This window comes from Scaptodrosophila lebanonensis, unplaced genomic scaffold (genome assembly GCF_003285725.1).
Source record: "Scaptodrosophila lebanonensis strain 11010-0011.00,11010-0021.00 unplaced genomic scaffold, SlebRS2 tig00000080-arrow-pilon, whole genome shotgun sequence".
In the NCBI taxonomy this organism is placed as follows: Eukaryota; Metazoa; Arthropoda; class Insecta; order Diptera; family Drosophilidae; genus Scaptodrosophila; species Scaptodrosophila lebanonensis.
In genome coordinates this window covers 5,599,581-5,622,479 of record NW_022060561.1, presented here as the reverse complement: position 1 = coordinate 5,622,479, position 22,899 = coordinate 5,599,581, and the positions used below count along the sequence as shown (strand labels likewise).

Sequence of the window (22,899 nt, the reverse complement as noted above, 5' to 3'; positions counted from 1 at the left end):
ACTATGTTCTGCGCTCGAATAAAAGACCCCATTTTATAGGAACACTTTATAGGTAGGATATGTTCAGTAAATAAATGTCTTCCTTAGTAGAAACGATCGGTTCAAAAGCCACTCTTAGTCATAAAATGTTTTGTTTTTATTTTAATATCTTACTTTATAGTGCCTAACCGAAAACCTACAGAAAATCTTTAGCTCTTTTATATAGTTTTATTTTAGTTAAAAGACTGTAGGTAGTCGTGGTGGTAAGAATTTTCTGTTCTACTCTTTTTGTTTTAATATATTAAGAAGTTTTATGTTTTTATTTCAATATATATTAACATTTAGCAACAACTTTTGTTTATGATAAACTTTTTCTTTTATTGAGAAATTTACTTTCAAAAAAATTTGCTTTTTTATAAAAACCCGATTACATTTCAAAAGTCTCTCTTTTTCTTCCCAAATGAAAAGTAAAAATAAAAATACGAATACGTTACACTTTTAATCATAAATATTCTTAAAAACTGTTGCCCTGAAACTATTTGTACATGGAAATGCAGAGCAAACCCATATTTAAATGTCTTTTATTGTTAAATAATAAGACCATTGTGTGACGCTTAAATGATGGCATTCCAAATCCTTAACACTCAAAAGGCATTGCTTATTTATTGCAGTACAAATTTTGTTATTTACTTCTTTATGCAAAGCCCTTTTCCGCCTTTTATTTACGCATACATTTCCCAACCTTCGTCAATATTGTGGCCGCACTGTATAAATTTAATTAAAAGCAACGATCCCGTGGTTTACCTTTCCTTCAAATTTTAATTTATTTTTGTTCACATTTTTGAAATGATTGTGTGCGGCACATTTGAATAAAACAAATAAAACTTATTAACCCGCAATATTTTATATAAAAAAGAGGACACGAGTCTTTATTACACATCATTATTCATTCGATAAAAATACATATACAAATTACAATTCTATACATAGCTTTAAAGGATGGGATTTTCATAAGTATGTATGTATGTCGTGCTACAAAATGTTACATATGTATGTATATGCTTGCATTAATACCTGATTTTGAATGAGGCAATAACAATAATACAGTAATAGTATGTATGACTACACCTAAAAATATGTAGGTGCTCTGCAGTTTGGGGCCAAATGCAGTGCTTGCCAAACTGTGTGCTTCCTCCCATAACTTGGCCAACAAACTGCCAGGCACTTTCTTCAGACCCAGCGACTGGGCTCTGTGTGTCACAACTCCTTCTTAGCCTACAACTTCGACTTGGCCTGCGGTATGATGACGTCTCGCCACCATTTGGGCCGCTGGAATGCGCCCTCGTTGGTCATAAATTCCTTTTGCAGATTCTCGTACAGCAATCCATCGGCGCGTGCTATAACCGAGTTCAGTGCAAAGTCGGGCGGCGCAATCGCATCCGCCACACTCACGGCCACATCCTTCAGCTGGGCACAGCTCTGCAGCAAACGCTGCTGCAAGGCATTCGCAAATGCATCGCCCACCCCGAAGCCACCCACATAGAAGGTCGTCATGTGCTGCTCCAACAGCCGCATCGCATAGACGTCGTACAGCAGACGCAGCACCTGCCCATAGGACTCCTCCACCTGCAGGTGGCGCACATGCGCCGCATAGCGACTCAGGGCGAAGTACTCAGCATAGGCCAGGGAGAGTTCACGGGCGCCCGCCACCTGAGAATTGTTGCGGGCCTCGAAACGATGCATGCCGCTCGCCAGATCCCGTTCGATATGTGCCGACGTGCGCGACATAAGATGGCAGAGCAGCCACTCGTAGCAGTGCAGGGCAACTAGAATGGGGAAACATGCAATTAATGTTTCGGTTTGAAAACAAAAGGATTATACAAGTAGTGTTCAAGTAGCGTCAGTCCAACTCTTGAATACCCTTCTCCCTCAGTCTTTCAACTAACTCTTTGTGGCACTAATCGTTTTAATGATAGATTTATGATATAAGCAGTCAATATTTGTATATCGTGGGGCTCTTTATAGATCGACTCTTGTATGGTTTACATTGCTGCACATTTTCATGTCATCTTGTTTACTCTTTAATACCAATCATTAACTAGGCATAACCTAGTTGTATACGGTTTTCAAAGCTGTTCCGGCCCTTCTCCAATACTTAGTTTACTTACACTCCCAACTGGCCAGTCCGTATCTCTGCAGCGCCTGTGCATAATTAAGTTGCAATAGTTCTTCGCGATTCTCCAGAAACTTGACTGTGCCTATAGGCGACTCCAATTCTTTGGCGCGCCATTGACGCAGCAGCCAATTGGAGGCCTGCTGGCCCAACACATTATTATCGCCCTCGTAGGTGCACAGTGGGTCGTGATCGCTGCGCATTTGTCCCAGCTTGGCAGCCTGCAGATATCCATGGCCGCCACAAGCCTCGCGCGCCTCCTGTATAGCATCGCGAGCGGCCCAAGTGATGCGCGGCTTGGATGCAGAGACTAATGCGTGAATTTCCGATACATTTTGGGTCTGGCAATGTGAAATATAAATATATTAGTGTCTGCTTCTTCAGCTGATATTACTTCACCACTAACCAGTACATCGAACCCATTTGAATCTGCCTGCGAACGCGCTATTATCTCCAGATATGTGTTGGTCAGCTCCTCCACGGCAATCTTGTGGACGCAAGCCGCAGCCAAGTATGGAAAGATGCGATATTGCTGTGAGGGAAAAGTATTAGAACTATATTTGTGGTAGGTATTACAATTCGTTTGGATAGATAGATGTATAAATAGATGGATAGATAGATGGTAGATACATAGACGGATGAATATATAGACGGATAAATAGATATAAAGATAGATGGATAAATATATGCATATATACATTGGATAGATAGATAAATGGATAGATAGATGGATGGATGGATAGACGGATAGATAGATGAATAGATAGATACATAAAGAGGTGGATAGATAGATGGATAGATAGGTGGATAGATATATGGATAGATAAATTGATAAATAGATAAATAAATGGATAGATAGGTAGATAGATAGATGAATAGATAGATGGATAGATAAATGGATAGATAGATGGATAGATAGATGGATAGATAGATGGATAGATAGATGGATAGATAGATGGATAGATAGATGGATAGATAGATGTATAGATAGATGGATAGATAGATGGGTAGATAGATAAATAAAGAGGTGGATAGATAGATGGATAGATAGGTGGATAGATAGATGGATGGATAGATAGATGGATAGATAGATGGATAGATAGATGGATAGATAGATGGATAGATAGATGGATAGATAGATTGATAGATAGGTGGATAGATAGATGGATGGATAGATAGATAGATAGATAGATAGATAGATAGATAGATAGATAGATGGATAGATAGATGGATAGATAGATGGATAGATAGATGGATAGATAGATGGATAGATAGATGGATAGATAGATGGATAGATAGATGGATAGATAGATGGATAGATAGATAGATGGATAGATAGATGGATAGATAGATGGATAGATAGATGGATAGATAGATGGATAGATAGATGGATAGATAGATGGATAGATAGATGGATAGATAGATGGATAGATAGATGGATAGATAGATGGATAGATAGATGGATAGATAGATGGATAGATAGATGGATAGATAGATGGATAGATAGATGGATAGATAGATGGATAGATAGATGGATAGATAGATAGATAGATAGATGGATAGATAGATGTATAGATAGATGGATAGATAGATGGATAGATAGATGGATAGATACATGGATAGATACATGGATAGATACATGGATGGATGTATAGATGGATGTATAGATGGATAGATAGATGAATAGATAAATAGAAAAATAAATGGATAAATATATAGATATACAAACTGGAGGCATAGATAGATTGATAGATAGGTGGATAGATAGATGGATGCATAGATAGATGAATAGATAGATGGATAGATAGATGGATATATAGATGAATAGATAAATAGAAAAATACATGAATAAATATATGGATATATAAATTGGATGGATAGATAGATTGATAGATAGATAGATGGATAGATAAATTGATAGATAGATAGATGGATAGATAAATTGATAGATAAATGATAAATAAATGGATAAATATATGGATAGATAGATGGATAGATAGATGGATTGATAGATGGATAGATAGATGGATAGATAGATGGATAGATAGATGGATAGGTAGATGGATAGATAGATGGATAAATAGATGGATAGATAGATGGATAGATAAATAGAAAAATACATGAATAAATATATGGATATATCAATTTGATGGATAGATAGATTGATAGATAGGTGGATAGATAGATGGATGGATAGATAGATGGATAGATAGACGAATAGATAGATGGATAAATAGAGGGATGAATAGATAAACGAATATATAGATGGTTAGATATATAGATGGTTAAATAGATACTATATACATAAATAACCTCTTTAAGTGTACAATATTTGTACACGGCCGTTTTAAAAATTGGTTTTAATTTTGTTTTTAAAACAAAATGTCGGATTAAGAAGTAATGTTTTTTTTAAACTTTATGACGCCTTACTTCATGATCGAACATTTCTTAGGAACGTTACGAGATTCTAGGTTAAATTTTCAATACGGATAAAGTATCATGTGGGATTTCTATTTCACGATTTGTGGAATATGGACATTTTCCTTATTAGAATCGCTCCCCACTCACATGCAACTGGTATTCAATGATGGCCATTTCATCGCCCTGGCGCTCGGGACCGAACTGCTTCCGGACCGCCGCATAGCGAACTGCGATGACAGCAGCACTACAAAGGGTGTTCGCCGATTCCTGCATAATGCCGATGCGACCGGCTGAGAAGCTCTCCAAGGCTGCGCCGAGCACCTTTGCCGGTTCTGTGAACATGCTCTCGTAGACGCCCTCGGGCGTAACATCGCTGGTGCGGTTGAGGAGATTGTCACGCGGAATGCGATAATTGCTGAAGACGACAAAGCCATTGTCGATGCCATTAAGGCCGCACTTCTCACCAATGTCGCCCACCAAGACGCCCGGATAGGATTGCAGAGTCTTGGGATCTCGTATGGGTATGAGGAAGCCATGCAGTCCATGATTCTGGCCATCGGCCGTATACAAGTTGGCAAAGGTCATGGCTACCGTTGCCGTTTTGCCCAGATTTCCCACCCAGCACTTGGCCGCCTCGAAATCTGGCGTATTGATGACAAACTCCTGCGTTGCCGGATCATAGGTGGCCGTGGTTCGAATGCTCTTCGTATTGCTGCCATGCGAGAGCTCCGTAATGGCCAGACAAGTGATGACCTCACGGTTCCAGGCAGCCTCAATATACTTGGTGTGTTTCTCCGTGCCCATGGCTCGAATGGCGTTGTTGAATAGCCCCACGCCCAGAGCTATTTTCACCGACAAACTGGGCGAGTAGCTGGCCAGTGCCTCGTTGATGTACATCAGATATTTGGTCTTGGCCGAGAACGACAGGTTCTCGATCTCCTTGGGCACCAGATCCAGTTGCTTCATCCGATTCACCTGCATGGCACACAAACGTTTCTGCTCGTCCATAGGCAGCGTAGTCGCCGGGTGTGCGAAGAGGGGATCGCTCTCCAAACGATGCCAGACTTTATACTGTTTAGGAGAGAAATATTAGTAGGAGTTTTCGCAATTTGAAGGATCAGCATTGGTTACCTTAATGCGCAGTCCCTGCTTCTTTTCGAATATCAGACGCAGACGCTTCCAGTCAAAATTTGCGCGTTTGCGATACACAGCCAGAGGTCCGCCCGTCGGCAGATCGGGTATAAAGCTCAAGTCCTCATTATCTTCGACCATTTTTACTGTTGCTCTGTGGGGTTAAGGGTTATTAAAATAACATTTCAAACAATGAAGAGCACATTTTAAAAAATAACAACAGTTGTTCATCGATTGTTCGTGAACTTAATCTTCGCATATATAAACAAACCTAAGCCTATAGATTTCTCATTCGATGAAATGCATTTGTTTCCATTCGTTGAATAGATAGATTAATAGTTTGTGTTTACTCTTAAGCTTTTAATTGCTCTTCGAGTAAAATTTATTTATTTATTTATTTTTTGCGCATTTAAACAAAATTGCACATGAAATTAAACTTTAGTTTCCAGCTTTAAAATGTTGTTAACAATTGGCACTCTAATGACACAATGCGCTGCATTTTCCAAAAGCAACCACATGGCTTTAGTTTTTTTTTCCTAAGTGGAACACTTGACTAGTCTTTAACTTTAAGCGTGTTAAAACGAAGCCATAGCAATGAACTTACTACCTACGTGAATAGATAGATATACTATGTAGTACGTTTTCCAAACACTCTTGCGCGTGCCCATTATCATGTTCTTAAAGATAATGCTAAAATTTCGAAGCAAAAGTCTGCAAATAAGTAGATTTCATACAATAATCTAAACTAATCGAAAGGAAATGTTTGATTTTGAATAAAATTAAAAATAAATCTTATTTAAATTAGAAAACCACATTTCCTAAGCATTCAGAATAATTATTCAATTATTCTATGTAACAATTGTATTTAAGAATACTTTAGAAATATTTTAGTTTTTAAAAAAATATTTAGTTTTGTATTATAATTAATTTTTTGATATTTAAATTTTTATACCGGCGCTTAAATTCTAAAACGTAGTTAGATTTTTAAAAATCTACGCAATGCAGTTTTAGAACCATTGTTAATTGATAAGAAATACCTTTTCAGCCATAGTTCTAGAGCAGTTGTGCCCCGCTTTAGCTACACACCAGCAGTTTTACAGCCATTGTTAAAAGATTTGTGTTTACATTGGATTAACAGTCTGTTAGCATTGATTCGCTTTTTCACAATTTCCTCAAAACTGTTACACTCAGCAGGCGACTACTTGAAGTTTATATATATTTTTCATATATTAACTTACACTTATTAAAAACCAGAAGAAAATATATAATTTCAAAAATCTAAAAATGTCGCATCGCGCCCATGAAATCAGACGCATTGAGAACAAAATCAAGGAAAAAACGCCGCATCGCGCTTTCCGTGAAATCACATTCGATCGCCAGAAGGTGCGCGAATCAATTGTGCCACTTACTTATAATGAGGCGCGTCGCATTCGAGGACCCATCTATGAGGCCCTGCAGGATGAGCTGTTCAGAGAGGGCTGCCAATCGCTGCCCGCATTCCTCTACTGCCTGGCCGAAAAGGAGCAGGCGCTGTACGAGACGGTCAGCATTCGCGCTCGCATTATTGACGATCGTCCTCTGCTCAACGAGCTCATCGATAAGCTGAAGCGGGCCGAGCTAGCCATCGTGCAGTACAAGCTGAAGGGCTATAAGGAGAGCTTTACTCTGTTCTACGAGACGCTGATGTTGCTCCAACCTTATCGCCATGTCTACGAATACGCGCTGGTCGCCGTCATGGAGAAGATTGTCTCTCTGTGCCACAGCGTGGATGGGGAGGAGCGCGATGCCGCCGAAATGATAGCCCGCATCTATTACATCTATGCTTTGTATCTGGAGAGTGTTAATCAGCGCCCCACTGCCATCACCTATTTGCAAATGACCCTAGAATTGGTGCGGGGCCATGTGTGGGGCGCCGAGCCCGATATGCCGCCCGGCTGTCTGATGATGCACGAACTAGTCTCCCAGAAGTTGGCGCGCCAGCTCCTCATTCTGGGAAAACAAATTGTACGTCAGAAACCCGATGAAGCCATCGAATTGGCCAGAAAAGCTACGGTCCTCATAGCAGAGAGTAAGTACAGAAAGAAAGAGTATGAGGAATTTGTATAAAGAAGCTAAGTCCTAATGCGATCGCAGTTGGACGCGAAAAGAATTTGGAAATCTTTTGTGACACCTTTCTGGAGCGCTCCTCCTTTCTCATGGAGAGCGGCAACTTTACGGCCGCCAAGCAATGTCTCGAGCAGATAAAGCCACGAATTCTAGCGCTCACCGAGTACAAATTTGTGAAATTGAACATTAAGTATTATCTTTTTATGGGACAGTGTTCAGAGAAGTAAGCTAAACATCAATCTATAATACGCTTTTAATCGAAAGAAATGAAAACATAACATTAGCTTTAAACTTTTAGGGGATTATAAAGGAGAGACTGATAGCTTGTTAGCTAGTTTTATAGATTTTCAGAGTTATATTTTTTTTTTTTATTAGAAACAATTATTGTCACTACTACGATTTTGCCAAATATTCAACTTTTTCAATTAAATTAATATTGAACTCTAGCACTTTTCTACAGAAAATACACATTTGAGTGATTCGGAAAATAGGTTTTTAATCCAACTTTTCAACTGCAGTTTCCAGCGTCCCGAAGAAGCGATTGTAAATTACAAGAAAGCTCTACGTCTCTCACGCATCTACGATCATCGCGATCACGAGGCAGAGATATTGCTTGCCCTGGGCAAGATCTTTGCGAAGGACACGCATAGACTTAGCCTGGCCAAGCGCTGTTACGAGCAGGCCAAGAACATCTACATTGACTTCAATGACATATACAGAAAGAAGACGGCCGTCTACTTGATGGCCAAGCTGAAGGCCGACGAGATAACGCCACTCTATATGGCCATGCTGAAGGCCTCGCAGTCCCGCTATTGCGCCTTCTTCAATCTGCGCCAATGGAAGAATCGTTGTCGCCCATTCTGGAAGAGATTGGGCGATGAGCTGATCAAACAGGAAACCGATCACATCTACTGTTTGCTTGACGAGGAGAAGGAGGATGTGCGCAGCGAAAGCGATGATTATGTCGTCATGAATCCGGGCACTTTTCAAATGGGAGAGGGCGATATATGTTGATAATTTTTTATTGTTGGAATTCTACACTCAAATATTTTATAAGTCTATGCACTCAAAAGGAACAACATCAATTATTATTATTATAGTTTCGAAAATTTGCAATATTCTTGTGTGGATTGGTTGCCTAATCTGCTGATCGTTTGACTAACACTGGATTTCTGAATTTAATTGACAATTTTCAAATAAAATTAAAAAGCGTGTCCTTAAAGTTTACCATCTTTCTTCATTCGTTAGAATACAAGTAATGGCATAAGTGGCTGAACTACCGAAAGAGTTGATTATAAAGACGAATACCCTACGAATACCGTACTTAGTATTGTGTTATTCAGCCCAAACATTACCTTTAGTTCAACAATACTGCTAAGTGTGCTACAAATTTCATATAAAATAAAGAATAATACTATAGTATAAGTACGATAGTTTGGGCAATACATTCATTACATTCCCATTGTTGACTCTTCTCACCTCATTTTCATGGTATTTATTTCAAGAACTTTTGGTTTTTTATTTGAATGTGTACTTTCGTAAACTAACGGGAAACTTAAGTACAAATTCGTATCCCCATGATCGCAGGGATAATTGGTTCGGTGCGGTTCCTTCTATCATATAATCGATCAACACAAAATGTTCTCTCAACAATAGAATAGGACAAGTTTATGTTTTGTTTTCTATATTTCCGTCCGAGTCAAATTGTCAGGTAAATAATTCTAGCTTTCTAAGGTATTTATGTTGATCAATTGGTTCAAAAAAGTTGCTTCAATCGCTTAGAATACTTTGAATTAAGAAGTGCTTAAGAAATGGGCCTCAAGTTGAAGAAGGAAGAATACTTCAACTTGAGGGCCATGTGTACATTTTAAAATGATATTGTTTTTTATTCTTAACGACAACACTATTTTTCTGATAATTGGAACGACGAAGATAACATCGAAAGCACCCAATCGCTATGAGAAATCAACGATTTAACAATCTAAACCTACTTATCTGTTTCAAGCATTTATAACGACTGACACAATTTAAAAGTTATAAGCCCACAAAATATTTGTTTTTAAAAATGATATAAATGAAGATTACTAATTTCTTCGATGACCATTAATTTTTTCTTATCGAAAAAACATTTTATTAACAAATAAAAGAAGCTTTCGCTCACGAACTGACTAATGTTTTGCAGCTTACAAATTATATTTTTAATATTTTCGTCAACAAATCAAGCCAAACAAAAGAGAACGCTACAGTTGAGCAAGCCCGACAGTGTAATACCCTGTACCCAAGTAAACTTCCGTCACTGAGTTATATGCGCCCATAGCATCAGCAAAAAGAAGAAGAAGAAGAGCGAACTTGTTGCTGCAGCTTGGGGGGTTGTACTGGCGAGAATTTGTTTTGCTAATAACTTTTCTTAGAATTGACCGAGGAGAATCTGGATGCCAACTTTGGTTATTCTAGCTTTTATAGTTTCTGAGATCCTCGCGTTCATCCAGACGGACGGACGGACGGACATGTCTAGATCGATTTCTCTCGTCATGCTGATTCAGAATATATGGGGTCGGAGATGCTTCCTTCTGCATGTTACATACTTTGCACAAACCTAATATACCCTTTTTACCCTACGGGTACAGGGTATAATTGAATTTAATTGAAAACAAAAGATTATAATAAGTTAAATTTAGATATTGGACAGATTACGTTTACCAAGTACAATGCAACACAAAAAGTAGAGTAGGAATAAAATATGATTCCCATTATATGTTTCATTAACTATTCAATTTTTTAAGCTACGTCACATTGATTTGTCTATTTAATTACCGTTAATAAGTTGTTTTAATTTCGACGCTTAACTAAATTGTCTCGTTTGTTTTTTCTTTTTCTCTACAGCCTCAAAATGCGTCATCGCGATCCACGTCTGTTTTATCTGTCCATGGAGGTGGCCGTGCGTCGCGCCGGAGTCAAGACCATTCTGGTGCTGGACGACGACACGCATGAACCGCGGCGAGTCCTGCCACTTTCTGGTGCGTCGCAATCCGAATTATGTGCGTCGTCGCCAACTGCTGGCCAACCTGAATGAGGCAATCAACAAGTCCTTTGAGAGCGAAGGTAATGCGCCGGCCGTCAATGCGGCCGAGGATACCAACAGCTTATTGGATCTGTCCATCCAAGCCATGCCCCGATTCACAACCGTGTGTGGTCAGAGGTTCCGAAGAGAGTATGCAATGGGGCTGACGAAATTCCGTCCCCCCACAATCATTTTTCTTGGAAAAACACCAAGGACGATCCTGCGATTAGCCAACGGCAGAAGCAATCTTCTGATCAGAAGTCGGCTTGATTAGATTGGCAACCGAAAGTTCAAGCCACGAGGAGCAAAACGAAGGAATTGCTTATGTTATAATAACAGAAAAATTAATTATAACAATAATAATAAAATTTATATGTATTTATTTATATGTATATGTATTCATGAAATTGGATGTCCTTTTCGAACTTCCCACAGCTCGCCAAATGAGCAAAGTCAGAATGGCAAACGAATGTTTAAGCCCCGAGGAGCAAAACGAAGAAATTGATTATAATTATTATAATAATAACACAATTTATATTAATAATACTGATGGATGTCCTTTTTCGTGCATATTTTATTTCCTATATTTAATTTGTTATATCTAATTTACATTAATAAGAACAATAATTATTAATTCATTAAATTTGTAAATAAAAGAAAATAAAAATGACTTCAAATAAATTTTAAATGGATTTATTAGTACGGTTGGTGAGAGGGGTGAAGAGGGTGGTTATATGACGTACTCATATAGCGGACTCATAGATAAACAAAAATCAGTTTGACCGATGGCCAAATTGGCCTGCGTTTGCTAAAAGCCAAAATCTGAAGTACCAGGCGAACAGAAGGCAGCAGCAAGATGAATTTTTTTTTTAAATTTAAAATTAAATTCGTCTGCCTAAAAGATGCAACACTTTTCTTAGTGTTAGCCGATCTTCATACCTTTTAGTAGCTGGGGCTCAAACCAGTTGCCGAATTGGTTTGAGCCCCAGCTGCTAAATGGTTTGAAACCTGGTTTACATTTGTTTTTGATTTTTTACAAATCATCTTGCTGCTGCATTATGTTTGCCTAGTACGTAGCAAAGATTCCAGTTTGCAAACTAAGTTCTGAGCGGCTGCGGCTTTCGTAAAATTTGTAAATCGCCTGCGTTTGCTAAAAGCCAAAATCTGAAGTACTAGGCGAACATAAATCAGCAGCAAGATGATTTGTGAAAAACTAAAACTAAATGTAAGCCAGGCTTCAAACCAATTTGGTAGTCAAATTTCAAACCCAGTTGCCGAATTGGTTTGAGCCCCAGCTGCTAAATGGTTTGAAACCTGGTTTACATTTGTTTTTAATTTTTTACAAATCATCTTTCTGCTGCATTATGTTCGCCTAGTACGTAGTAAAGATGCCAGTTTGCAAACTAAGTTCTGAGCGGCTGCGGCTTTCGTAAAATTTGTAAATCGCCTGCGTTTGCTAAAAGCCAAAATCTGAAGTACCAGGCGAACAGAAGGCAGCAGCAAGATTAATTTTTTTTAAAAATTTAAAATTAAATTCGTCCGCCTAAAAGATGCTACACTATTCTTAGTGTTAGCCGATCTTCATACCTTTTAGTAGCTGGGGCTCAAACCAGTTGCCGAATTGGTTTGAGCCCCAGCTGCCAAATGGTTTGAAACCTGGTTTACATTTGTTTTTAATTTTTTACAAATCATCTTGCTGCTGCATTATGTTCGCCTAGTACGTAGTAAAGATGCCAGTTTGCAAACTAAGTTCTGAGCGGCTGCGGCTTTCGTAAAATTTGTAAATCGCCTGCGTTTGCTAAAAGCCAAAATCTGAAGTACTAGGCGAACATAAATCAGCAGCAAGATGATTTGTGAAAAACTAAAACTAAATGTAAGCCAGGCTTCAAACCAATTTGGTAGTCAAATTTCAAACCCAGTTGCCGAATTGGTTTGAGCCCCAGCTGCCAAATGGTTTGAAACCTGGTTTACATTTGTTTTTAATTTTTTACAAATCATCTTTCTGCTGCATTATGTTCGCCTAGTACGTAGTAAAGATGCCAGTTTGCAAACTAAGTTCTGAGCGGCTGCGGCTTTCGTAAAATTTGTAAATCGCCTGCAAATGCTTAAATCCAAAATCTGAAGTACTAGGCGAACATAAATCAGCAGCAAGATGATTTGTGAAAAACTAAAACTAAATGTAAGCCAGGTTTCAAACCAATTTGGCAGCCAGGCTTTGAACCAACTCGGCAAATTGAGCTTAAAAGCCAGGTTTCAAACCATTTGCAGCCGATCTTCAAAGCAATTATTAAATATTAAATCTCCAAATGTTAAATCCGCTGTTAAAAATCGGATTATGGAACGCACGGGGCCTGGTCAAAAACAATGATGAACTCAGGCTTTTCCTAAGTTCAAACTTGATCGATATCATGTTAATAACCGAAACGCATATGCGTCCTGGCTTGAACGCATATTTGCCAGGATACGACCAGTACTACGCTAATCATCCCAGTGGCACCGCTAAAAGTGGTTCTGCAGTCATCATTAGATCAAGTATCGCTCATTCACAGAATGAGCCAATTATAAAAACAAGCATCCAAGCGGCCAGCGTAACTATAACGACGAATGGTGGAAGCATCAAAGTCTCCTCCCTATATCTTCCTCCCAATGAAGCTTGGTGCAGGGCCGACTTTGATCTATTGCTTGCAACCTTAGGAGATAAGTTTATTGTAGGCGGTGATTTTAATGCAAAACACCAATGGTGGGGTAATTCCAGATCTTGCAGGCGAGGAAGGTGTTTGCAAGAGGCCATAGCTAGTACTACTTGCCAAGTTCTTGCTACTGGAGAGCCAACTTTCTACTCATACAACACACGGCTTAACCCCTCTGCACTAGACTTCTTTATTGTCAACAGGATTGCCCTAAACAGACTCACCGTTGAAACAAAATATGAGCTCGCATCGGATCACCTTCCAGTAGTAGCGACGCTACATCATGCACCGCAATATAATCCCAAGAGGGAATATATTCTACCACCTGGCTCCCGTATTGATGTTTTTAAAGCCGATCTCGAAAGAAGAATTAACCTGAACGTCGAAATTAACAGCCCAGAGGATATCGAAGACGCGATATCAATCCTCATGAAGAACATTTCACTGGCTGCGTCTTCTGCTGCACCGAAAACTTTACGCTTGCCAACCCAACATAGTCAAGCTAGTCTACCACCAACGGCTGCTGCGCTCTTAAGCCTGAAAAGAAGAGTCAGGAAAGAATATGCAAGAACTGGAGATACTCGCATTCATCAAATCTACAAAAGACTGTCCAATCGACTGCAAAAAGAGCTTGCTAAAATCAGACAAGGCAGAATTGATGACATATTGGAAAGTGCTGGTCCAGATGCATCATTTAATTACTCGCTCTGGAAGCTTACGAGGCGATTCAAGAGGCTGGTCATCCCTAAGACTCCAATTAAGGATCCTACAGGTGGATGGAGCTATTCCAGTCAGCAGAATGCTGAAATCTTTGCAAACAGCCTAGAGGAAAGATTTAAGCCTTTTGACTTTACATCAGCAGATAGGCGAAGGGTAGTCGAGCTTAGGCTGGAGATGCCATTCCAAATGGCCTTGCCTGCAAGCCCAGTTACACTTCAAGAAGTGGTACAGCAGATAAAAAATCTAAAGGTAAAAAAAGCGCCTGGAGAAGACCTTTTAGACAACAGGACGCTGAAACTGCTCCCCACAAGGGCTCTGCTGTATATTGTCTTGCTCATGAATAACATACTCAGGCTGAGGCACTTTCCAAACTGCTGGAAAATGGCGCTAATTACGATGATTCCAAAGCCAGAGAAACAGCATACTGAAGTAGATGGATATAGGCCGATTAGTCTGCTACCTGCCCTCGGGAAGATGATGGAACGTGTGATTCTGGACCGGATTCTCCAGCTCGAAGCCGTGACGCGCAGAATTCCAAAATGGCAATTTGGTTTTCGAAGAAGTCACGGAACACCGGAACAGCTCCACCGTGTGGTCAACTTCGCCCTGGAAGCCATGGAGCAAAAGATGTACTCAGTGGCTGTGTTTATGGATATTAAACAAGCTTTTGATAGAGTGTGGCATGATGGTCTCCTCTGCAAATTGAAAGGCATGCTAACTCCTCAATTGTTTCAACTCATCGAAAGCTTTCTAAGGGACAGAAGCTTCAGAGTTGCTGTTGATGGAGTGAAATCCACGAGGCGCTCAATTTGTGCAGGAGTGCCCCAAGGCAGTGTTCTCGGTCCTACCCTGTATACATTATTTACTGCTGATATGCCTGCACCGCAAGAGATCATTGGAGTATACGAGGATGACGCACTAATAGCTACTTACGCAGACGACACTGCGGTGCTTACCAGAAGCAGAGATATCGATGTAGCTTCGGAAGCCTTACAGCAGTATGTAAGTAGTTTCGAGAAGTGGGCTCTGAATTGGAACATTGGTATCAACGCCAGCAAGTGTGCGAATGTCACATTTACAACAAGGCCGTCGTCATGCGGAGATATCACAATGTTGGGGTCCACGCTCAGTCATACAAATTCGCACAAATATCTTGGTGTAATTCTGGACAGAAGACTCAACTTCAGCAAGCATACAACAATGGTCAAGCGATCGGTCATGGCGAAAGCCGGAAAGATGGCATGGCTGCTTGCACCATGCAACAAGCTGTCCCTGCACAGTAAGGTGACAGTATATAAGTCCATATTAAGTCCAATATGGAAGTATGCGCTATCAATTTATGGCATTGCCGCTGCTTCAAACCTAAACAAAATAAGAGTTGCTCAAGCTAAAATACTCAGAAAAATATGCAACGCTCCCTGGTATATGCGCACTAGGGACATCGAAAGAGACTTATGTGTCCCCAAGGTTGGCGATGTCATTCAAATGCACGCAAGCAATTACGAGAAGCGACTCGGCAGTCACCCCAACGCACTAGCGAGGCGGCTCCTGTCCAAACCTAAGAAGAGAAGACTGAAGAAGTGCCATCCAAAGGATCTCCCCACAAGAGCCCTTGTATAAAATACATAGTATATATCATAAAATATAATCATTTTTCATGTAAAACATTGTAAATATTGTATATATGTACATAGATATAAGTGCGTCCTATAGATGCTTACTATAGACAACTTTTGTATTCCCTAACTTTCAACTAGCTTAAGCTGCCATATTGGTAGTAGAAAACTAGTTTAATAAATTGTATATATGTAAAATAAAAAAAAAAAAAAAAAAAAAAAAAAAAAAAATTTAATTCTGCCCCTGTATGATATGCTACACTATTTTTTACGGCAAACCGGCTTCCACACCAATTATTTATTAAATAAATAAATAGAAAATTAAGTTGCTGCGGCACAACTACTTAGGTACAAATGAATGCAAATAATAAAGGACACTTCTTAGGACTTGCTGCTGATTTAGGTTTGCCTGAAGTTGAAGGATTAGGATTACATCCTGCTACCTGCAGCAAATCATTAAAGGAAAGTAAAAATGTTTTTTTAATAATTTAATAATTTATTTATTTTTATTTACATATATACAATTTATTAAAAGAAAGAATGTTATATTTTAAGATTGGTTTTATTTGGAAAAAAAATTGTTTTATTTGGAATTACAAGAGAGAACGCTACAGTCGAGCAAGCCCGACAGCGTAATACCCTGTACCCAGGTAAGCTTCCGTCACTGAGTTATATGCGCCCAAAGCAGCAGCAAAAAGAGGAAGAAGAAGAGCGAACTTGTTGTTGCTGTTTGTGGGGTTGTACTGGCGAGAATTGGTTTCGCTAATAACTTATTTACTTACTTACTTCTTAGAATTGACAGAATTGAATAAAATTTTAATCAACAGTAGATAATTATATATAAATTATATGTGCAAAGTTTGGTTTAGGTAGCATTTAAAATGTGGACGCTATTGACGAAATTCAGCAGCGGGGGAAGGGGGGGATAATTAAAAAAAATAAAATAAACTCGTCCTTTCTCGGACCTAGGAGAATCTGGATGCCAACTTTGGTTATTCTAGCTATTATAGTTTCTGAGATCCTCGCGTTCATCCAGACGGACGGACAGACGGACGGACATGTCTAGATCGATTTCTCTCGTCATGCTGATCAAGAATATATATGCTTTATGGGGTCGGAGATGCTTCCTTCTGTATGTTACATACTTTGCACAAACCTAATATACCCTTTTTACCCTACGGGTACAGGGTATAAAAATACAAAAGATAAGCCTATTGGCGTGAGTGCATCGTGAGTGCAAATTGTCACGCAAAACAATCGCTCAAAAAAGCAGATACACTCAACTGCGACAAAGTCTCACTCTCTGAACTCTGCTGTTGAATTAAAAAAGAGTTCCATGACGTTTACAAAGCGCACATTTCTTTTCAGTTTTCAGTCCAATATAATAGTAATATGTACATACATATGTATATAATTTTTATCAAATGCCATTTAGAGTCAATTAGAAACGATTAACGCCCTCTCTAAAAAAATTTGCAATAACAAATACAACAAGTAAATGACACCGGAAGAGAGCAGAAGATAACAAATAACCGGTTTTTGTATCTCTCTCCGTCATCCTCTCAAGCTCTCTCCCGAAGAAGAGGTGGTTAACAAAATAGTTGGGAAGAAGGGCAAAGCCGAACACACACAAATTCAAGTTGCCGGCCGGCCACACATATTTACATACATACATATTGTTTGTGTGTGTGTGTGTGTGTACACAGATGCAATGTTTACTTAAACCCGATATACAAATATTGTGTGATTGTCTGTGTGCGTCAACTTTAAATTGCTGCGAATTCCCAAGATTCCATAAAGTGAGCAATCAGCGAAAGTAAATTACTTGCTGGAATAAACAGTAAAGCCAATCTTCTTTGAGGTTGCAAAGCTAAATTTAGAAGAGGCACACATATACATACTTACATGCATGTATATACATATCTACACAACAAAAGCTATGCAAATAGGGGGAAACAAACAGAAAATGCGCAACACGCCACGACCCTGTGTTCTGATCTGATAAACCAAACAAATATTTATGCACATTTTTACAGTTGGGACGCCACTGTGTGCCCGCTAATTAAGTGCCTTTTGGGGGCGTCACAGCGCCTGCTTAACTGTTTGAAAATGTTAACTCATTGTTCGGCGATAAGTCAATAAGATAAACAATAATATGATCGCGAATAGCTTAATAGCCAGCCTTTACGGTTACAAAATAGCAAAATTGCTCTACTCAGACTTTGTCTAGAAATTAGCATGTTATCTGGTTATTTCCAACGCCAGCTCAAAAATAAATGCTGGGGCTTTAAAGTAGTCGTGGAATTTACACAAAATATATTTCCATGAAATGTTGTAGCGCTTCGAAGAGATATAGACTGGTTTTTGCTTAATTATTAGCAATAGATTCATCACCTTACAATATAAATCTGAAAGATTGGCAACTGAAATATAGTTTCTAAAGAAATTGCTTGAATTACTTGAGTACGCTGTAAGAAAAACAAACTAAAATCTAACAAGATGACCAAAATTTATGAATATGCCATCTGCAAATGTATTACAAATTAAGGCAAGTGGCAGAAATCCCACCAAAATCTTTAATAATTACCATAAGGTATTTTCGAAAACAGAAATGATTGCAAAAACAGATCGGAACTTTTGCAATTATTCTTGCGTCTAAGAATATGATAATACATATATTAATACATATTAAATTAACCATAAACTTCATCTAAATCAAGATTGTGAACAGTGTAATTGAAATTCATTAAAATACTATACTTAATAGACAATAGACGTGTGCATAGGGACTATACCTAGAGAAATTTCCATTTGCGATGCACGTTGTTGTCATCATAAATGTGATTCTTAAAGCCTTCTATTATACATTTTTAATGTATCGTTTACTTTAAATTTAAAATCGTATCTAATATTTGCGTTATTTCAAACCAAGCTTAGAGCAGTATCTCCTGGTTTATCTTATAAACCAAAAAACGTACAATACCTTTTCTAGGAACGCCTGCAATTGGTGCTAGCAGGGCAACCTTTCATGGATGCATCAGGTTAAACTGAAACTGACTTATAAGGAAATTAAGCTTATTCCCTTAGATACTGTTTTAATAGATACAAACATAGTCATCTAATAATTCGGACAATTGAGATTGAAAGACGAAGAAGCGCTGTTTGATAAACAAAGATGTTTTACCTGCAAAGCAATGACTAATAGAAAAACTTTTGACAACGAATTCTCTTTATTATCGCAGAACCTACTGTCATTATCGCAAAGCCAACAACTCTCCAGAGAGGCTGTTCTTATCTTAAGTTATTTTAGTCAGCAGTCGAGGTTGACAAACATTCATTCGAAGAAAACTCTTGCGTAATTGCTTTATATGCCGGTTTTTTGATGGATCCTGAACGTATTTTATGCATTGAAAACTTATCACGAATAACAAAAATCTTTTGCATTGCAAAAAATGTCAAAAAATGACAAAAAGAAATGTTGTTTGCGTTTAAACGAATGATGACCTTGTCCCATTTTTAGAATGCGAACACGGAAGCTTTGCTGATGCGAGTATGGCATGTGTTTCCCATTAGATGCCACTCCATTAGCATTATTTAAGCCCTGTATTAAACTGTGGCATGTTTTTTATATAATTTAATATCGTTTATCCCTAATTTGGGAATTACGCCTTAAACGGTTAGGCTGGCATGTCCACAAATGATCCTAGGCACAAACCCTTCTCCCCAATTAACAAGCCACGCTGTCATCAAATTGGACTTCAACTGTTGCGTGTAAGAACACATATCGTACAAACATACAGACTCACATGTATGTACATGTGTGTGTGAGTACAAGTTCACAATTTGTCGTTAGGCGCGCAACAACAACAACAACAAAATTAATTAACTGTAATTGTGAGCATGAGAATAGCACAATGCTTACATTCCACACAGTTTTAGAGTGACTGACATTTGTCGCTGTTGCCGAGGGCTCGTTAAGTGTCTTTACATGGCTGGGCATTTGTATTGCAATTTAAATGTAAATTATGTTAATGTGCAGAACAGCAATTGCAGCAATGATCACAATTTCACTTTTATTTACAGAGCGCTTCCATTGACAAATTAGCGAGCAATCAAATGTATAGTACGTAAGTATACATTCACACATACACATCTACATATGTATATACACAAATATATTTAAACAAAATTTTAACGCAGAAGGCGCGTGCTCTCGACTTTTGGATACTCTATAAAAGCATAACAAAACTCTCACAGTAAAAGTAATCTTTAAAACAACATTGAGAAAATAATAATACATAATAGTGCAATTGTTCTTTAAAAAAAAGCATTAAACAAATAATAACAATAGTTCAAAAGTATTCAACAAATCAAATTAATTCAAAATTTATATTAAATCAAAAAGTTCAATTTTTATATTTTTTAAAAATCGTTCTTTTCATCCGTTTTCTGTACTCTCTAATTACTAAAAAATAGTACAAAATAAATACATATTAAAAAATACGGTTGTGGTTATATTTATGTTTAAATAACCTAAAAAATAATAATTAATGCAGCACAAATAAAAAACCCAGCGTTTCTAGGGCAGCTATATATAATATTGCAGGGATTTTTATAAAATTTTAGAATATGTATAAGGAGTAATAAATTAAGAATAAATAAAGATAGTGCCTCGCTTTATTTCGAATTCTCGATAAACAAACAATATTCTTACTAATATTAACTTTTAAACCATTTATTTCTATGTCAGCTATATAAAACAATGATTTGCAATAAATAATTATCTGCATTTGGATAACAAATGCAAAGTTTGTGGTCTCAAGCTGAACTCTGTGTTAATGTGAGTCATATACTTATCTATACATATATTAATAACATCAGTTCTCTTCAGGAGAAGGAAAATTCTTGGTATACTTTTCCGATATAGGGTATAAAAATCAAATATGTAGCCTAGCGGGGAGCCGGCAAAAGATTTGTGTGCATATGTTTGTACCTCTCTCTGTCGGAGCACAACAATAACAATCAATTTAATTGTATTTGGTATGTGAAAAACGTGCGTTTTTTATTTTCATATGTACATATATATGTATGTATGTACATACATATATACAGTCAGCATCGCTTTTATGCAAAACTGTGTTATTTTGGGTGAAGTTCCAAAAATATATTCACACACGAGACATCAATGGCATTAGTAGCGTCATTTCCATTTCATTTACTATTTTGCTTGTTAAAACAAATCTTAATATTCTTTTCTACCAATTTCATTTGGCGAGTTGCACACATTTTTGCGCTTTCCTTCCCTTTCCACCCATTCGCAGAAAGTTTAATTAATTGTTTGTATTCGCCTTTATTTACATTCGTTTATGGCCATACATTGTTTGGATTCTCCCGTAAACTACATACTTAACGTCTAATTTTCTTTGTACTCCTACTTTTAAGAAACTCTTAGGTGTTCGTACGGACTATCACTGTTTATGTCTACCATAGAGGGTTTTCTGGCTAAGAGAAATACGATTGCTTTCAGCATGGTACAGACTTGGTACTTACATTTTCCATAAAAAACCATAACAAACGATTTTTCTGAGAAATATGTTTTAAAAACTTGAATGTTTATCGAGCTAAAGGTAAAGGATACATCTACAAGATCAATGCTGCTTTGATAAACTTAAAAATTGGAAGTGCTTTTTTTTATAGAAACAGGCCTTACTTCATACATAGTTATAGTTCGTAAAGATACACCTTTTTTTGGAGAACAGTACTTTTCCGCTTCAAATTGTCCACGTTAAATCGGCAATCATATTCAACTTTATCGTGTACATATCATAGGTTAGATTATCCAAAATATAAATTCGGGTATTTTTTCCCCCCTTTTCAATTTAGTCGATCGTTTTTATTCCTGAAAACGCCTTAAAATATTCCCTTAGACTTAACTAACTGTTAAAGCTAACAACTTGAAAACACTTACATTTTATAGTCTTACAACAAATCCATGAAATAATGAACATTACATTAATATCATCTGTACCTGTTATGTACTGTACATGCAGCTTAATAGTTGTGCTATTCCTATTTTAGCTACTTTTATTTTTGTTATTGCCTTTTTGGATAAGAAGGCGGGTGGTATGCTATTGTTGTTGCTGCTGCTGCTACTGCTGGGCATGATATCATTGACATAAACCAACTGACACACCCTGTGCTACATGCCGACACTGCCCAGCGTCCCGCTGCTTGTTGCCGCTCAGCGTTGTGTTTCTTTTTTTTTGCAATATGCTAAGGACTCATATAACTGTTTCAATTACATCACACACACTCATAAATGTGTGTGTATGTTTGCATGCATACATACATATATATATATATATATATATGTATGCATATCTATGTATATTGTTTTGTTGTAGAAGAGGAAGACGGCGACGATGTCAGATGTTTCTATGCTGTCTACACTGTGAGTAACACGTGTGTGTTTGCAGAAATGTTGTGTGTGTGTATATTTGAACCCACCTGTTGCTCTGTTATTGTTTTTGCAATTATGGTTGTTGTTGTTGCTGCTGCAGCTCGCTTGTCGCTTCTTGATCTCTTGAACGCAATATATTTTTGTAAATGTGTGTTGATTTGTTACCCGTTTTTACACAACACAGTTAAACATTCTCAAACACTTTTCGCACTACCTGTTCGTTTTAGTTTCGCACAATTACGCGCCAGAACAAAACAGATGTTTTAAACAAATAAAAAGCTAACAAATGCCGCACACAATCACAGAAACGTATGCACGCACGCGAAAGAGGCAACAACAACGTAATCAAAGCGTTGCAAGCGAACCGAACAACCAACACGGCCGACGGATAAAAATTGACTGGCAAGACAGAAACAGCGACCGACTGACTGAGTCTGAGTGGCTGCCGCTCGATTCATAATAAACGAAACTTTAATAGGGGCGCGGGGCGCGCTTGGAAAAACCACCACCTACAGTTACTGTTACACTCACTGGAAAGTGGC

The 22,899-nt window shown here is 38.0% G+C and overlaps 2 protein-coding genes across 3 annotated transcripts; one reads left to right on the top strand and one right to left on the bottom strand.

Moving 5' to 3' along the window:
• Positions 1 to 880: 880 nt before the first annotated feature.
• Positions 881 to 22,715, bottom strand: LOC115626219 (peroxisomal acyl-coenzyme A oxidase 3). Of its 2 annotated transcripts, none has more exons than XM_030521516.1 (6): positions 22,405 to 22,715; positions 5,705 to 5,858; positions 4,721 to 5,644; positions 2,559 to 2,684; positions 2,148 to 2,493; positions 881 to 1,805 (listed from the first exon to the last, which is right to left on the bottom strand). In XM_030521516.1, exons 2-6 carry the CDS (start codon positions 5,843 to 5,845, stop codon positions 1,255 to 1,257), a joined length of 2,088 nt encoding a protein of 695 aa, XP_030377376.1. In that variant the 5' UTR covers positions 5,846 to 5,858; positions 22,405 to 22,715; the 3' UTR covers positions 881 to 1,254. The 2 variants fall into 2 exon arrangements, with proteins under 2 accessions (XP_030377376.1, XP_030377377.1); XM_030521517.1 differs by lacking the exon at positions 22,405 to 22,715 and adding an exon at positions 5,976 to 6,085.
• LOC115626222 lies at positions 6,989 to 9,032 on the top strand. The gene is made up of 3 exons (XM_030521521.1): positions 6,989 to 7,772; positions 7,838 to 8,033; positions 8,329 to 9,032. The coding sequence occupies exons 1-3, from the start codon at positions 6,989 to 6,991 to the stop codon at positions 8,822 to 8,824; spliced, it is 1,476 nt and encodes a 491-aa protein (XP_030377381.1). The 3' UTR covers positions 8,825 to 9,032.
• Positions 22,716 to 22,899: the final 184 nt, after the last annotated feature.

What these genes read in the sequence shown, in the direction of transcription:
- LOC115626219 (XM_030521516.1), bottom strand. Translation starts at nt 5,845, where the DNA reads ATGGTCGAAGATAATGAGGACTTGAGCTTTATACCCGATCTGCCGACG. An exon ending in AGCAGGGACTGCGCATTAAG is followed by an intron (nt 5,645 to 5,704) that starts GTAACCAATGCT and finishes TCTCCTAAACAG; the next exon opens with TATAAAGTCTGGCATCGTTT. An exon ending in CGGACTGGCCAGTTGGGAGT is followed by an intron (nt 1,806 to 2,147) that starts GTAAGTAAACTA and finishes TCCCCATTCTAG; the next exon opens with TTGCCCTGCACTGCTACGAG.
- LOC115626222 (XM_030521521.1), top strand. Translation starts at nt 6,989, where the DNA reads ATGTCGCATCGCGCCCATGAAATCAGACGCATTGAGAACAAAATCAAG. An exon ending in TACGGTCCTCATAGCAGAGA is followed by an intron (nt 7,773 to 7,837) that starts GTAAGTACAGAA and finishes ATGCGATCGCAG; the next exon opens with TTGGACGCGAAAAGAATTTG. An exon ending in ATGGGACAGTGTTCAGAGAA is followed by an intron (nt 8,034 to 8,328) that starts GTAAGCTAAACA and finishes TTTCAACTGCAG; the next exon opens with TTTCCAGCGTCCCGAAGAAG.